Raw genomic sequence first — 16,700 nt, 5'->3', positions numbered from 1 at the left:
GGATAGAATGAAAAATGAACCAAGGTGGCCATCACCTTTGTGCTACCTGCTAACGTGAGTAATTTTTAATCTTGGCTGATTGAATTTACCTGGTGGATTGGATTTTCGCAACACAAACATAAATTGATTGCCTTATCTGGGTTTACATAATACACTGAGTCACAGAAACCACAATACAACCCAACCTTTGTAAAAAATTACTCAAATTTTCCATGTTGTATAGGTGGCACTACTATTTATATAGAAAACTTTTTGATTAATGGAGCTGAAAATTATTGTACACGGTGGGTCAACAGCTTCAGTTCTGAGCTGGGATTCAGAGCCTGGAGCAGAAAATTATTCTCTGTAAAACACAGGGGCACTTCTGAATATGGCACGATTTTTGCATGATTTTGCTTGATTTAGAGACAGATGTGCTAAAATGTCTTATTCCATTTCCTTTAAAGGAAACTCAGTAAATGTGGCATTAAGAAGAAAGGAACATGAGAAAAAGCAGAAGTGAGCATTCCCAAGGATTCCCTGTATATATATATAAATATATATATTTTAAAAAGCCATGCCAAGGCAAGGACATATTGTAGAAAGAGCACATGAATGTTTGAAAAACATGGCACTGAGCACATCATCAGTTGCCCTGGTTTGTTGGTTAAGTTTAAAACAGTTTATTCCAGTCTGATGTCTGCTAAACACGTTGGCACTAAAGCAGCCAGGATTTTCATTGTATCCTAAGGATACCAATTCACAGACAGTTGTTTGAAAGCACAAAGCAAACCTTAGATCTTTGTAAAATACGGACATCTGAAATGTCACATACATACAGAATTCGGAATCCATTTTGATTTATGTCAAAGATTTCAAGGCTGTATGAGTTTGCTGCTTTCCAACTTAAGAAGACGGGTAAGTATTTATTTCATTTTTTTGCTGGCAGCAGAAACAACAGCTTGTGTTGAAGGATGTGCACAAAACCAGGGAGCAAGGGAAGCGTGATAATGAAGCTCTCTCTGATGATGAAAAAAGGAGTAAATTGGAACGCTCGCAAGTTTAGCTCCTTGAAAAGAACACATACAAGGTCTTATGCTTTTATATTTTATTTTATTGCAACTGGATATGCTTTTTTATCATTTAACAACATGTCCAGATTTCAGGGCCGTGAGCTAATTTACCTCCAGAAGAAAGGTAGAAACCACAGATGCTCTGATGGTTGATCTCTATTGTTGCTGTACACATGCAATTTTTCCTGCAGCTCCAAAACAGACAGTCTGCTACCCAGTTGCTTGGAGTGGGAGGCACAGCTGTATATTGGTGCATTCCAGCTGGCCTGGGGGATATACTGCCTAAAGGAGCCAAATGGTAAATCATCTATAAATTTCTCTGTCTGCTGATAGAGATAGCTCACGGGCCAACAGCTGCTTTCGCTCTACTAGAGGCTGGACAAGGTCTCTGCTGGGCAACTTGTCCTTCTATTAAAACCACAGGAGAGGCATTTGGAGATAACCTTGAATGGAAAATAAGGGGCAAAACATATATAATAAACAGCTTGCACATGTGACATAAGGAACATACGCACTGTCCAAGGAGAGAGAGCTTACACGTCTCACTGAGAAAGATGTAATCGATGAAGGCCAACCATTGACTTCCTGGAAGTGAGGAATCTCTGACTCTGTAAATATTATGGATGCCATCATCTGCAGTTAGCAGGACCAATGAGATGGGAGTTGTAATTCAACAAATCCTGATTCACAGGTTCTAATTTCTGGCCTTAGAGTTTTGCAGTGTCACTCTAAATGTGTGAGGGAAGCTACACGTTGCATCCCCTTATGTACTTTAATTAGGGCACAGTTTAATCTGTTGTCATTGTCATCAGCCATTCAGTCGTGTCTGATCCTGAGTCATGAGTGGCTTATGGTTTATGCCATATCATAAACTAAATATATAATGATTCACTTCCTTGATATAAATACTGTGTAAAATCCATAAGTTTTTATCTAGCTGTTCCTAAAGTTGCAAGGGATCATGAAAAAGGGAAGAGGTATCAATAAGGTTTCTGGGTAAGATTGAGTTGGTAAATTTATCTTTGATGTGCTAATTTGCTATAGAGTGAGGTTTGGATAATGAAAACCTTTGGATATATGCAATCTGAAATTCTCTAATACTAGAAGCTGCACTAGAACAACTAGACACAAGGACAATTTTTCCCCAGATGCCATCATGCTAAACAAATATTTTTTTTCCCCAGATGCAATCTGCTAAACAAACAATTCCCTCAACACTGTCCAACTATTTACAAAGTCTGCATTACTATTACTATTAATCTTCTCATCCATCCTTATCACCCATCCCCTCCCACTTGTGACTGTATGACTGTAACATGTCACTTGTATCTTTATGATTTATATTGGCTGTTTCCTAGTATGATTGGATTGCTTATTGTACCCTATGACTATCATTAAGTGTTATACCTTATGATTCTTGACTCTTGATGAATGTATCTTTTCTTTTATGTATACTGAGAGCATTTGCACCAAGACAAATTTCTTGTGTGCCCAATCACACTTGGCCAATAAAGAATTCTATCCTATCCTATCCTATCCTATCCTATCCTATCCTATCCTATCCTATCCTATCCTATCCTATCCTACCCTATTCTAAATAATTCTATTCTGTTGTTAGTTTATTCTAGATGCCCATGTGATAAATCATCTCAAATAATTTAGTTTAACCAAAATTCTGAGAAATAATACTGTTTTATAAAAGTCCTCTTCATTCCACAGGAAGTGTAATTGGCCCATAATACTGTTTCTGTCACTCTGAAGAAACTTATGAGGGGATGAAATGTGCTGCTTGTGGAACTATTCTTCAGGAATCTCTATGCAGAATGTAGCTACCAAATTATCCCACTGCAAAGTGGGACTTATACAACTCTGTTGCTGAAATACCACTCTGACTATGAGTTACAAAACCCAGTTTAAGGAATTGATATTACTCCCCAAGACCATCCCATCAGTACATCAAAGATAGCTGTGTGTGTGTGTGTTGTGTTGCTTGTGATCCTACCAAGTGGTTTACTTCCCGACTGTCGCTATGAGTATTATTCTTAGTAGCAGCACCCCTTTGATAAAACTCTCTCCTAGGCTGTACTTATTCTATTTTTTCTTTAGCAACAAAAGATATACAGGTTCATCAAGATTTGTTGGCTAACAACTGCCTCAGGACCAGTTTCTTAAACAGAACTTCCTTTAAAATTTCAGTATACTTATTGACTCTTAGGATTAAGAACTTATTGGTGACTGGTATATTCAACTCCTTGCTTGAAGACATTATGTACTGTTCTTCTACATACTGAGCCAGTTTCCTTTTAAAAAGCAGTGTTGTGTTAAAAGCAAATGTCCAGATTAATAACTGGTAAATGTTTAATAATTAAATTTTAATAATGCTCTGCCCCAGAATATTTTATATTCTCTCTCTCTTTCTCTCTCTCTCTCTCTGCATGCGTATGTATATAAAACCTGATCAAGTTACTGCAGAGGTAGTTCATAGTTGTCAAGAAGTAGATGTTCTAGAGTGAGTTTCACAATGTTCTTGCCACAATTCAGAATGTTCCATGTCTGAAAACCAGGTTTTTCACCCAGCTAGGATTTACCTAAAAGGGACGTGGTGGCTCAGTGGCTAAGATGCTGAGCTTGTCAATCAGAAAGGTGGGCAGTTCAGTAGTTCGAATCCCTAGCGCTGTGTAACTGAGTGAGATCCTGTTACTTGTCCCAGCTTCTGCCAACCTAGCAGTTTGCAAGCAGGTAAAAATGCAAGTAGAAAAATAGGGACCACTTTGGTGGGAAAGGGAACAGTGTTCTGTGCACCTTCAGCATTTAGTCATGCCAGCCACATAACTACGGAGACGTCTTCAGACAGCACTGGCTCTTCGGCTTTGTAAGGGAGATGAGCACCACCCCCTAGAGCCAGAAATGACTAGCATGCAGGGGCGGGATTCTACCAGTTCGCACCTATTCGCCAGAACTGGTTGTTAACATTCTAAGCAGTTCGGAGAACCGGTTGTTAGAAGAAATTACTGGCCTAATCCTGTAAGGAAGGCAGGAAGGAAACATTCTGGTGTTGCTTACAGAAACTGCCTCTCCACTAACCCTTATTACATTCTTGGCATGACTAGACTTCCTGTCTCTGGAACTTCTCTGGAGTTTTTTTCCCCCTCCTTTGCTGGTACTTTGCTTGTGTGGAATGACCAAAGTTACAATGGCACTGAAAAAAGTGACTTATGACCATTTTTCACACTTACGACTGTTGCAGCATCCCCACAGTCATGAGAGGCCAGGCAAAGAGATGCGTGCCTCAATGTGAGTGATATTGAGTTGGCCATGCCCAGCCAATAACATGACCACCAAGCCACACCCACCACCTAAGCCACACCCACAGAACCAGTTGTTAAAATTTTTGAATCCCACCCCTGCTAGCATGTATGTGAGAGGGAAACATTTACCTTTACCTTAGGATTTACCTGCAGTGTGGTGATCCTAGAGGAAATAATAGAAGGTGGGGGTGCATCACTCTTGTACATTACTGCTTCTCTGTCATGTCACAAAAACTCATTTATGGAAATGTTTCTTGGTTCTGGTTAGATTCTCTCAGGAAGAAATCTTGCCACCTGAGAAACCGTTGCCCCTACAAGAGTAGCTCAGAAATGAAACTGGCAATGTTGTTGCTTTCATAGTAAGTTGGTGGGTGGCAACAGCACAGTTTCTGTTGAAGCTGTTAGGGGAATGAGAAGGGAGATCTCCTTGCCACTCACGAAATGCAGATCCTTTGTTGAAAGTCCCCCCTGTAGCTATGGAGTCCTCCAGAAAGCAAGGGGTAACAATAGCAGCATAGATGCTGCCACAGAGCTGAGTGGCCAGAGAGGAAAAGAATGAATTGCATGTGGTTAAGGAGGTTACCAGTAGGAATAGTGACTTTATGGAATATATGACTCAAGGTCACTCTTCCTACCAGAGAAGAGAAGGTAAAACATTGGTGGTTGATCAATTCTATTTGTGCTGTAAGCTGAAGGAAAACTGGCTCCAGCCCAAGGAAAAAAAAACTATGGCAAGATGGGAGTATGATCCCTTAATAGGCCAATTGGACCCTTGCAAATCAACAACCTCCATGTAATTTCTCTAGAACAGGGGTGTCAAACTTGTGTCCCATGGCCATGCCCACCCACATTTTAGTGAAGGTGAAAAAAGTCATGATACATCATGGGATGACAATGTGATGACGTGAGTTTGACACCCCTGCTCTAGAAGGTTCACCTAGAAGATTTGAGGTGGTTTTGGTGAAAAAGTATCCCCATCTTCCCATCTCTCTTTGATCAGGCCTTTGCAGTAGATTGTTCTGAGATGGAAACTCCAGAATATAACTCTATAAATGGGAAGCAGCCTCTCATAGAGCCAAAGCCTGTTTAGATTTATGGTGGTGTTTCAAAGGTGTTTTTTTCAAAAAATCAACTGGATTTTGTTTTTCAATTTAGGGGGGAAGTGCATTTATCTTAGTGCTTCTTGATTTCTCAGGGGCTTTCAATATCACTGACCACATTGTTCTTCTGGACTAGTTGTGCAGTATGGGAATACCATTCTGCAGAGGTTCTCCTCCATTTTTGGTAGCCAGTTCCAGTCAGTATAGACAGTGGGAAAGTGATCAAGCCATGGCTCTCACTTGTGGGGTGCCTTAAGGCTCGACACTCTTACTCCTTTTATGTTCTACATAAAACTGTTGAATCTGAAGGACCACATTGGAGACAGCTCATCCTGGACGAAGTCTGTCTATGAGTTGACATTGATAGCACTTATTTTATACAAGAAGAGGGAAATGGATTGTAATTGAGGAAAGAATCTCAACTGAGGCAGCATATATTGTTTTAATTGTATAATAATATAACATTATGGGAAGGAAGGTTGGAGAGAAACTGCATTTGTTTGTGGGTGGGTGTATTACAAGTTGTGGGACAGAAGAACCATGATTAGGTTACTCGATATAATGAGATCATTGCTACATCTTTGACGACAACAATAACAGATCATTTTCTAACCCGTTCAAATGTGATTAAGTCCTTTATCTTTAGAGCCTAATGGTTCCCTGTTCTTTGAAGTTCCTTCTCTTTCCCTGGCTATGTGCCTACTTGACTAGTTTTGACTTACATAAGGCAATTCAGTTCTGTTGGGGCATGTGAGCCTGATGAAATATTTCCAGTGGATCAGGTCACTTGTTTAAGATTTACTAGTTATCTCACTGTAAATCTAAATTTCACATTTGACACCTGTTTCTGGTTAACATTTATGGCATCCCTAATGCTACAATAGAATTTAGGAAAAGACAATTCAGGACAAAAAGAGATATTTAATTACTTGGGTAGGGAAGAAGAAGAAGAAGAAGAAGAAGAAGAAGAAGAAGAAGAAGAAGAAGAAGAAGAAGAAGAAGAAGAAGAAGAAGAAGAAGAAGAAGAAGAAGAAGAAGAAGAAGAAGAAGAAGAAGAAGAAGAAGAAGAAGAAGAAGAAGAAGAAGAAGAAGAAGAAGAAGAAGAAGAAGAAGAAGAAGAAAATTGTGAAATAAACAGCAGTTAAAAAGCTGGCTGACAAACAGTAAACTTGTGCCTGGCCATTTTGTTTGTACTTAATCGACAGGCAGCTTAGGGTGGGAACTTGTACAACATTTTCATGCTATGAGGAAAATACTTAATTGAAAAGGATCAAGGTTTATGTGCCCATAAATGAATAATTATCTCATTATCATCCTCTTTCTTCAGGTCTGTCCTTAAATCCAAATTGTTCATGAAGTTCTTTGTTTAAACTTTTCAGACCTTTCCTTTCTCAAACTGGCCTTAAACACACTGAACAGAGCCACATATTTATTCTTCATTGTTTGACATTTGCTTCTGTTCTATTTTCCTTTCTTTATAGCCTTCCCTATGAATATTCTACAAGTCTTTTTGGACAAAAAATTGCTGATTTTTGATTGCACTGCCCTAAATCATTCACCTTTTGATGAGTCTGGGCCAGGAATGGGTAACCTACACTTCGGTCCCATTTTAACGTGCCCAGCGCTTCTGAAGATCGTACTACTAATTTGACCTGATTTTTCTGAAGGCTAAAAATCAGTGTACAAGTCTCCACTGTATTTAGCATATCAATTTTCTGTTATTCTTTCCCCCTTCAACAATAAGCCTGACATTTTTACTGCTATGTGGAGAAACAATGTGGTCCTTGGAATTCAATTTTTGGACTGCATAAAATGTGGCCCCCAACTGCATAAAGGTCATCCCATTTTGTCCTAAATGGAAGGAGTTGAGAAATACAGCTTAACATGATAAAAAAAAATATCATAATCACAATGGCTTTTTACAGGGCAAATGGCAGCATAGTAGAATTTTATAGATAATGAGTGCAGCAATAAAGAAACACAGCATAAATAAGAACTTCCATGCCACAATAAAAAAACAAACAAACATGTAGCTGGAACTGTGCACATGTACCTCATCATACTGTTTTCAAAGTTGCTTTCGTTTAAAGTTAAGTAAGAATTCTGGTAACCCGTATGCATATCTAAATATGTCAGAATCTATCAAAATAGAGTTGGAAGGGACCTTGGAGGTCTTCTAGTCCAGCCCCCTGCTCAAGCAGGAGGCCCTATATCATTTCAGATAAGTGACTGTCCAGTCTCTTCTTAAAAATCTCCATTGATGAAGCACCCATAACTTCTGGAGGCAAGTAGTTCCACTGGTTAATTGTCCTCACTGTTAGGAAGTTGCTCGTTAATCCCAGGTTGTTTCTCTCCTTGATTAGTTTCCATCCATTGTTTCTTGTCCTACCCTCTGGTGCTTTGGGAATTAAGTTGACCAAAAATATCAGCACAACTATTTATTTGTATTTACTTATTAATCACATTCGCAGGGCTGCCCATTTTGACTGGACAGCTTTCTACGGTAAATCTGAAGAATCAACAAACAAATAAAAATGGTTGTGCTGGCACTGTTGCATTCAAATGAGATGATGTATTTAGAATGCATACCGTATGTTTATCGGAATTCTCACTTTAATTCAAAAGAAGCCAGCCAAGGCCATCCGTATGATCCCATATACATTCTAGCCAATATTTGTCCATACAACCTACAGACCACTTTCCATTGCAACTGGTTTTCCGGTCTTTTAGTTTATTTGGGGGGAGTTACATAAATAATATATTGATTAAGCAATTTCCTTCACTCAGATCTAACCACTGGACACAATTTTGAGCAATTAGTTGGATCATTTCCATTCCTGGTTGAGTTTCCCACAAAGTTTTCACCCATTTGCCATATTGTGAAAAAAGAAATCTGATACTTATACTGTGCAAGACTCCAGAATTGCCAGATTGAAGTGTTTACATGGATTTTTTTTTTAAAAAAAATCTCTGAATATGTTCTTTCTTCAAGCAATTGAACCTCGATTTATTCCTGGATAATTAAATTTTAAATGATCTAAGATTTTAACAGCTTAATTGACCACTGATTCTAGGCTATTATGCTCGATGCAGTAAACATGTATTACATATTCAATCAAATATGTTTACTCTATATGACTAATATTGTAGGTTAAGCCTGGTGGGAAAATAAACAAAAAAAGGGCAGAATTCAGTAAATATTCCACTCCCATCAAATGTCACCTTTTTAAACCAGGTGTTTTTATATAACATGGATGCATAAAACAGACCTGTGCAATTTGTCATACACCAAGCTAAAAGCAGCTAACCACCAGCCGTGGTATGTTGCAAACAAGAGATTCAATCAATCTGTTAAGAAACTTTCTTTGGGTTACAAAACACTTTCCTGGCATTATGAAATAAACAGAAGGGATGCCATTCCTGGCCACTGCAGTACCACAGCTGGATCATGTAAGTGGTGGATGCCTGGCATAACGTTTGGACCATATTGCTGGATATGATTGTTTCACGTATATAAAATGCAAATCAACTCTACTAGGATCCAATTGCTCATATGGAGCTCAGAGTCCTATTGGCCATAGCATGCAGGTGGTATCCCAAAACATATTTGGAACAGCTCAGGTTATCAGTGAAGAGCTAAAGCCATTTTTGCAAACATCTTTTGAAAAGGTGTTTCAAAGAAAGAAGGCAAAAAACAAAAGCAAAACAGAAAAACCCCAACAAACTCCTATGCATATTTTCTCCTAAAGGCAGGTTCTTTCTCTCAAGTCTAAGCAGATTCTAGCGATTACTTTATTGGACCTAGACAGTTAGAAGACAAATAACTTGTGTATCTGTAGTAAATTTGCAGGTGGCTGTGGAGAAAAGATGATTGGGTGCTCCTTCCAATTATTGAGATTATGTTTCTTAATCTTCATTTAAGCTCTAGGATGGCAACCTTCTTCACATGACACTTCCTTCAAGGCAAAGGGAAATCTTCTGGCTTTGGGAAGGATGCCAAATCTCAGCCATTAGTGTGAAGTTAGAGATTACCATTAATCTACTGCTCAGCAGAATGAAATGTTGGTCCTACCTAGATATGTGAAAGACTGATAAGAGATATTTGTGCACATGCAGCAGTAGCAGCAAAGAGTGGGAGAAAGCGCCTGCGTTATGAAGACTGATCTGAACCAGCTGTCCTTCCTTTAAATTTCTCTTAGGATCGAACGTAAAATAACACTGATAGCCCTTTCTCGCTCTCTTTCTTTCTCTGCTTCCTTTAGACAGCAATGGTGTTCCTCTGGAATCAAATGAGAAACAGAGTCTTATTGTTGGCGACCTCAGTGCCATTACAAAGCGGTATAAGAAAAGTGTCGGTGTAAACTACAGAAAGAGGAACTCCCAGTCGGTCAGAGTCTCCATCCGGCGTCTTTTTCCTTCCCTATGTTTCTTCCATTGTCTGAATGTGCTCTCTCTTGTCTACACCCCCCACCCCACCCCTCACAGTGACCTGTATGCCCCCCCCCCGCAATGTCTTTTCTTGGCCGAGGAGGAGATGGTGGGGTGCAGCGGTCTTTCGGAGATGTCAGCAACGGCTAGGCCAGACGATGTTGTCAAGAAGATTGCATCAAGCCTGTGAGACGCTTGCCTGCCAGTGACTTTCCCTGGAGGAACAAACAAAGGGGAAATGGGGAGGGGGGGGAGGGAAGGGGAAGCCAAGGATATGAATTCATCTTGTGATTAGTTAGTAATGCAGGGCAGATTGCTCGGTGACTTTCAGAAGCTGAATGAAAGATAGTTGTGTTGACACATGTGGGGATAAAAGAGGTGGAGCCATCCTATATTTCTCCTAGATAAACATTACTTGGGCCCTGGGAAAGATAATCAAGGTCATGCCTTCCCTGTGGAACTATTTTCTGTACCAATTTTATGGCACTTACAAATATGATCAAGGTGGCCTTGATTTTACCCAATCATGTAAGGATTTGCACTGTTGGGAAACTATGTCCCAAAATGACAACTTGGAAGTCTTGTACAAATTCTGCAAATGAATACTTCAGCTTCAAACATAACAATACAAGAGCACACAATAGATACAAACTCAAGGTTAACCGCACTAAACTTGATTGCAGAAAATACGACTTCAGCAATAGAGTGGTCAATGTTTGGAATACTCTACCTGACTCTGGGGTTTCTTCCCCAAACCCCAAAAACTTTGACCTTAAACTGTCTAAAATTGCCCTCATCCCATTCCTAAGAGGCCTGTAAGGGGTGTGCATAAGCGTACCAATCGTGTCTACCATCCCTGTCCTATTGTTTCTTTTTATTTTTCTTATACGTATCCATCTCATGTATTCAAAACTATGTTTATTCTTATACCAATATCTTGTAAGGGATTGACAAATCAAATGAAATCAAATCAAATCAATAAATAAATTCACTCCACTTAGGCATCCAGGCAGCTCCATTATATGCATTAATAGGGAACATTGGTTTTGGGGAACTCTTCTTCCTCATCTGCAAATGCTTATATGCTTGATCCCTTGGGATGAGCATACTGGTTCCTCTCTTCCCACAGCCTCTACTGCATTTGCATCCCACCTTTTTTTCCAGTTGCTGTAATCAACATCCAGAGATACCGGTCTGGCTCAGATCTGCTTCATTGATGTAACTACATCAAGTTCTTTCCGACCCATCGGTGGATCCATATTTTTCCGAGGGCATTTGTAAACACCCAAAATTCTCAAGAATGGTTAATTTAGAACTACAGGTGACATACAAAACTAAATGTTGTATGTACTAAAATATTTCAGTAAATACTCCCATAGTAAGTGCTTAGTTGGTTACATAGCAGGATAAAAAGATTCTACCATTATTGTAGAATCTACCATTGTACCATTATCACTGTATTCATTGAAAAGGAATGACCCCCAATGTTCAGGTATCAACTCCCCAAAGGCAAACTAGAGGGTGGGGGAAATTGAACAGTGAGATTAAAAAAAAAAATCTTGTGCAATGGCTGACTCCTTCATATTGTCAAGCTGCCAATTGGCAATTGTGAATCTTCTTTGTCTCCAATACTTTCATATCTGACACACTTATATGTGTATAACTGACACACTTATATGCCACTTTAAAAAAGACAGGAGGGTAGGGTAAGGAATGAATAAAAGTTAAGTAAAATAAATTGCCTGTAAAATTTACAAAATTGATTTATTGTATGTCACCCCCATGAACCCACCTCCCTTCTCCAGCAGATACAATCAAGCAGAAGGAAAAAAAAACCTGGATGAAATGGGGATAAAAAGCTTTGTTCAGGCATTACAGAAAGGGATAAGATCAGCCAGGTATAAGATAGCCTTACTTTGAAAAGCATCCAGGCTTTGGAGCAGCAAGGTCTGCATTCTTTGACACTTCTTCATTCTTCTGCTTTCAAGAATTACCACAGTTCCTACCTGGACGAGGAGATCAGCCTCTCTCCAATTCAATTTGAGAAAACTCAAGCAGAACATTTCAAGGCATTCTGCCCCCAATGATTGTTCTGAGGTCACAATGCCTATAAAGGCTATTTCTTTCCACCTTCATTTCTATTTTAGTTTATGCAGCTAGTGCTGCTCACAAAATAACACAGCACACAAGAATTTATTACCTTATCTTCAGACAGACCTGGAAAGTCACATTATATATCCTTTATAATGCTTTCATTCCTCCAAATCAGTGTACATCCTTCTTTTCTTAATTGGATCCCAATCATTAGCTCAGCTTGCCAATTGAATGTTAAAGATCTGCTAGCCAGCCAGAGAATAGATGTACGTGCCAGATATGGCACTTAGTGACTGCATGAAAGGGAGAAAGAAATTCTCTCATTCTGAATTTCTTACATCTTACAAATAGACTCAGTCAAGTATTTGAGACTCAGGCTGGCCTTTGTTTCTTTAATCTTCTTGGGAAAAAAAGAATGGGAGTTGTGTGTGAGACAGTTATTCCTGATGCCTTCTGCTATTATTTTTTAATTCTTTGTATCCAGAAATTTGTTGACTGTCCAACAGAATGGATTAGGCAGCATTTTAGAAAACAGGAGAAAGAACAAAATAAGCAATTAATTTATCTTTTCTTTGTGTCTTGAAGAGCAGATTCAGAAGACCAACATATTGCTAGGTTGCAGTAGCTTTAAAAAAAAACATTTCTTGTGGTACTGTAATGTCTTACTATACAGGCTGTTGTATCCTTGAATTAAATCAGGGGTGTCAAACTCGTGGCATCATGGCGTCATCACGTGATGTATCGTGACTTTTCCCCCTTCACTAAACCAGATGTGGGCATGGCCAGCATGTGACACATCTGGCCTGTGGGCCATGAGTTTGACAGCCCTGAACTAAATGAATGGTTGTAAGTCAAGGACTACTTGCAGTTGCATGACTAGACAATCTACCGTATGATTGCCACTCCAAGTGATCACAGGCTCAAATATGGAAGCTTTCCAAATGGTCTTGTTAGTTTTGATTCATTTATAGCCAACTTTGAACTCCTTAAAAATCTCTGTGAATCTATCATAGTCTGATGAAAGAAAAGGAAAAGCCTTTATTTTAAAGTTTTCTAGGAAGCAGCTGTTATTAATGGAGTCCAGAAATTCTGAATCTTCTGAAAGTGCAACTTCAAATCTTGCATTGCTTATGTCCCAAAGAGATATCGATACAGCTGTATACTCTCTCTCTCTCTCTCTCTCTCTCTCTCTCTCTCTCTCTCATGTTCTCTCAACTCAGATTTGAGAGTCTATTTAATGTCTCTTCAGGTGAGACATTCCTTAAATTCATACTCTGCAATGACTGCCATTCTACATCCAATGCAAAAATAAAAATAAAAAATAAAAGGTATGCCTCTATCCAATCTTCAGATTTGAGAGTCTATTTAATGTCTCTTCAGGTGAGACATTCCTTAAATTCATACTCTGCAATGACTGCCATTCTACATCCAATGCAAAAAAATAAAATAAAATAAAAGGTATGCCTCTATCCAATCTTATTTTTAAAGTTTATTCTTTTGAGGACGAGCTCCCAGAGACATGTTTCCGCTCTGAAGATCATCAAGATAAAATTGGATATTTTAAGAATATCAAGAGATTATATTTCTTGGGGTTGAAACCTATGGATTATATTTATATTCCTTAATTCAGGCAGATACTGCACTGGGCTTAGAAACTTTACTAACACAAAACCTAAATGTGGTATGACACACATGCTATAGAAACGAAACAGACCGCATTTCCCATTTGTTTTTAACATATGATTTTGATGCAAAACTAAGGGCCAGATCCTTTTAAAACAGTCTTTTATTAGAATTAGAAAGAAAAGAAAGAAAAGATGCATGTTGAAGACACATAAAGAGCAATATAAACTGAGAAAGAGGTTTAATGCCAAACAGAAGATTTTAAAGCAGAAATCAAAATAACAGCAAAAGCAACAACAATAATGGCAAAAGAACATAAAATCCACACAGATGCATCTACATAAAAAGATTAAAGGTGTTAAATTAATATAAACAGAATAAGAAATAATGAAAACAGAAGACAGACAAAATTTTATATATATATAACAAAAGCAAAGCAAATACACTGAAAGCTTGTTTACTGAATACTACTTTAAAAGAAAATATGTCTATTTCTCTAACTGCAATAGTCCAATTATTAGCTCATTTCAAGAGCCATACAGGTGTTTGTTAGGTCGTTTCGGAAGAAGGTAGCTTTCATTTGAAATGCTACTTAAAGGCTCTTGCAGTTAGGTTTGATGTTTCTAAAGTATGACCATGTATAATGTCTGTGACAGAATCCAAGACATTTTGTCTCCACACAGTCTCCACTGTGTATATAGAGTTGTCGCCCACTTCCAAAAACTGTAATTTATTTTATGTGATTCATAGGGGTTATTTTAGTCAATCAGCTGCTTCTGTGGTAAAATATGTAAACATGTCCACATAATTATAAAAAAAAACACATCTGTTTATGTGCTCCTTGGGAGGTCATGTTGTTCGCAAATGTGTATGTGTGTGCGTTATTGGCACAGCACAGAATACCTATGGATGTATTTGGAAAAAATTACACAACCCTGCTCCTATATCATGGATCTTAAAAGGCCTCTAAACAACCATAACTTCAGCATCAGAGGCATAATTTCATTCTGAGTTACTGCTCTGTAGGTACACTTTAAAACAGGATACAGGTAGTCCTCAACTTACAACAATTCATTAAGTGACTGTTCAAAGTTACAATAGCACTGAAAAAAAGTGATTTAGGACTATTTTCAGACTTACAACGGTTGCAACATCGCCATGGTCACGTGATCAACATTCAGATACTTGACAATGGACTCATATTTATGACCGCTGTAGAATCCCAGGATCATTGGTCATCTTTTGCAATCTTCTGTCAAGCAAAGTCAATGGGGAAACCAGGTTCACTTAATAACCATGCTACTAATTTAACAACCGCAGTGATTCACTTAAGGGACTATGGCAAGAGAAGTCATAAAATGGGGCAAAAGTCACTTAACAAATGTTTTGTTTAGCATCAGAAATAGTTGTAAGTCAAGTCAATTCACCTGTAGTGAATTGCCACAAGCACTTCATTTTCCGGGTTTTTTTTAAAACCCACAACAATATCCTATGGGGTAAGTTGGGCTAAGACATAAAACTGGCCCTAAGCCATTCATTGACCTTCCCTGAGTGCAATCCCCACTCCAGCATTCCTAACTATATACTATAGGGCAGATGCATTTTAAAGCTTCCTTACTGGTAATCCAGACCAATGAGAATGAATTATAAGAAATGAAAGAATGAAGATAAATATATAGTGTTGTGGTGGGAGGCACAAAGACATCACTTTGTCAAGCTATAAGTGGAAAACGTAATGGCACTCCAGCAAAACCTGGACACATTGTTAATGATGAGAAATGTTGGAAACCGAAACACAGTCCCATGGAGAGACAGTTCTCTCATCCCTGTTTCTGTGAGATGTAGGGAGAGTCAGGGTTGGTAAAATGAATATATTAGGTTGTCATGATATTTACTGTCAACGGGCCAGTGATGGCTTCCTCTTTAAAAGAGGAGCAGGGTTATAAATCTCTATTATGCCTATTTACCTTTGAGCACCTCAGAATTGTGGGGAATGATGGGAACTGAAGTCTGACATATTTCAAGATCCCAAAGCTAATAAAATCTGATCCATATACTATCTCTAAAATCAGAGGCATATATTTCTGACTTGGCTGGTCCAGCAAATTTCTTGTGCGCTTAATAAATAAATAGTTTCCCCCAATCTTTAGGGCTGTCTAAATCCATACAGTAATTTAACTACTCCAATACAGCACAGTTTTTAGCCCCTCTCTCCCGTCCATCCAATAGAAATTGAATAAAAAAGTAACATAGCTTAGGATCAGATTATCTAAGGGACCATTTCTTCTCAATAATTTTTACCTGTCCAATTTGGTCTAGCAGATGGGGATGTTAGGAGCCTCATCAGCCAAGGAATGTTGGCTGATGGAAACCAAAAGTTCTGCTTTCTTAGCAGAAGCCCCTGCCCCGGGGAATATTCTTCCTCCAGGATGGGCCTGACCCAGTCTTTCATAAGATTCTAAAGACCTAGCTAGGTCCCTAGGGACCTGAAACCATTAGGGAATCCATAACCTCCTTGCACTCTTAATTTTTATGAAATTATTATGATTCTCATTTGCCTGCATGTAATTATTTATATCTTTTTCTGTTTTTATGGTTAATTGTTGGGGTATTGTTTGTCTCCCAGAGTCAACTGAATTGAGATGGGTGGCTACAGAAATCGGCTAAACAAATAATGCATAAGTAAAATTCAGTATATGCTTCACATATCTCCTGTTTTCATAGAATTTCACGTCATTTTCTGAAACAATTTGCCAAAGGGCTCTAGAAGCGACTGCAGCAGAAAAAAGTATTTTTAATTAAATGTGTGGAAGCTCATTTTTTTTCTTTGCCCACAATAGGTCATAGTATTCATGCTTTAGTCCTTTGGATTCCCTTCTATGAAAATATTTGATGGTCAACAGAACTGTAATAGATTTTTAACAACACAATTGTACTCTGAGCTGATAACTAATAAAAACATTTAGTTGGCCATTATTAGCGGACTGGTTGGAAATAATTCATTAACCATTGGTAAAACATCATGAAAATGAGACACCAAGAAAGAACTGTATCCTACTCCATGCATTAAAGTCATTGTTCTGTGTAAACTAACA

General features: G+C 38.4%; 1 protein-coding gene across 4 annotated transcripts in view; it reads right to left on the bottom strand.

Moving 5' to 3' along the window:
- Positions 1-5,883: 5,883 nt before the first annotated feature.
- Positions 5,884-16,700, bottom strand: part of RGS6 (regulator of G protein signaling 6) — a 224,125-nt gene continuing 213,308 nt past the window's right edge. For 3 of the 4 annotated variants that reach the window (XM_026709036.2, XM_087921737.1, XM_087921738.1), the window contains one exon: positions 5,884-10,103. In XM_026709036.2, coding sequence (XP_026564821.2) covers positions 10,053-10,103 — 51 coding nt within the window. In that variant the 3' untranslated portion in view covers positions 5,884-10,052. Of the gene's footprint in view, positions 10,104-13,402; positions 16,379-16,700 lie in introns of those variants that run through there. The other variant, XM_087921736.1, reaches the window with a different exon arrangement.

The sequence above is a fragment of the Pseudonaja textilis genome, chromosome 1 (assembly GCF_049901715.1).
Source record: "Pseudonaja textilis isolate UNSWEBS1 chromosome 1, rPseTex1.2, whole genome shotgun sequence".
Taxonomy (NCBI): Eukaryota; Metazoa; Chordata; class Lepidosauria; order Squamata; family Elapidae; genus Pseudonaja; species Pseudonaja textilis.
The sequence above is the reverse complement of the archived record's forward strand: the minus strand, read 5'-3'. Positions and strand labels throughout refer to the sequence as shown.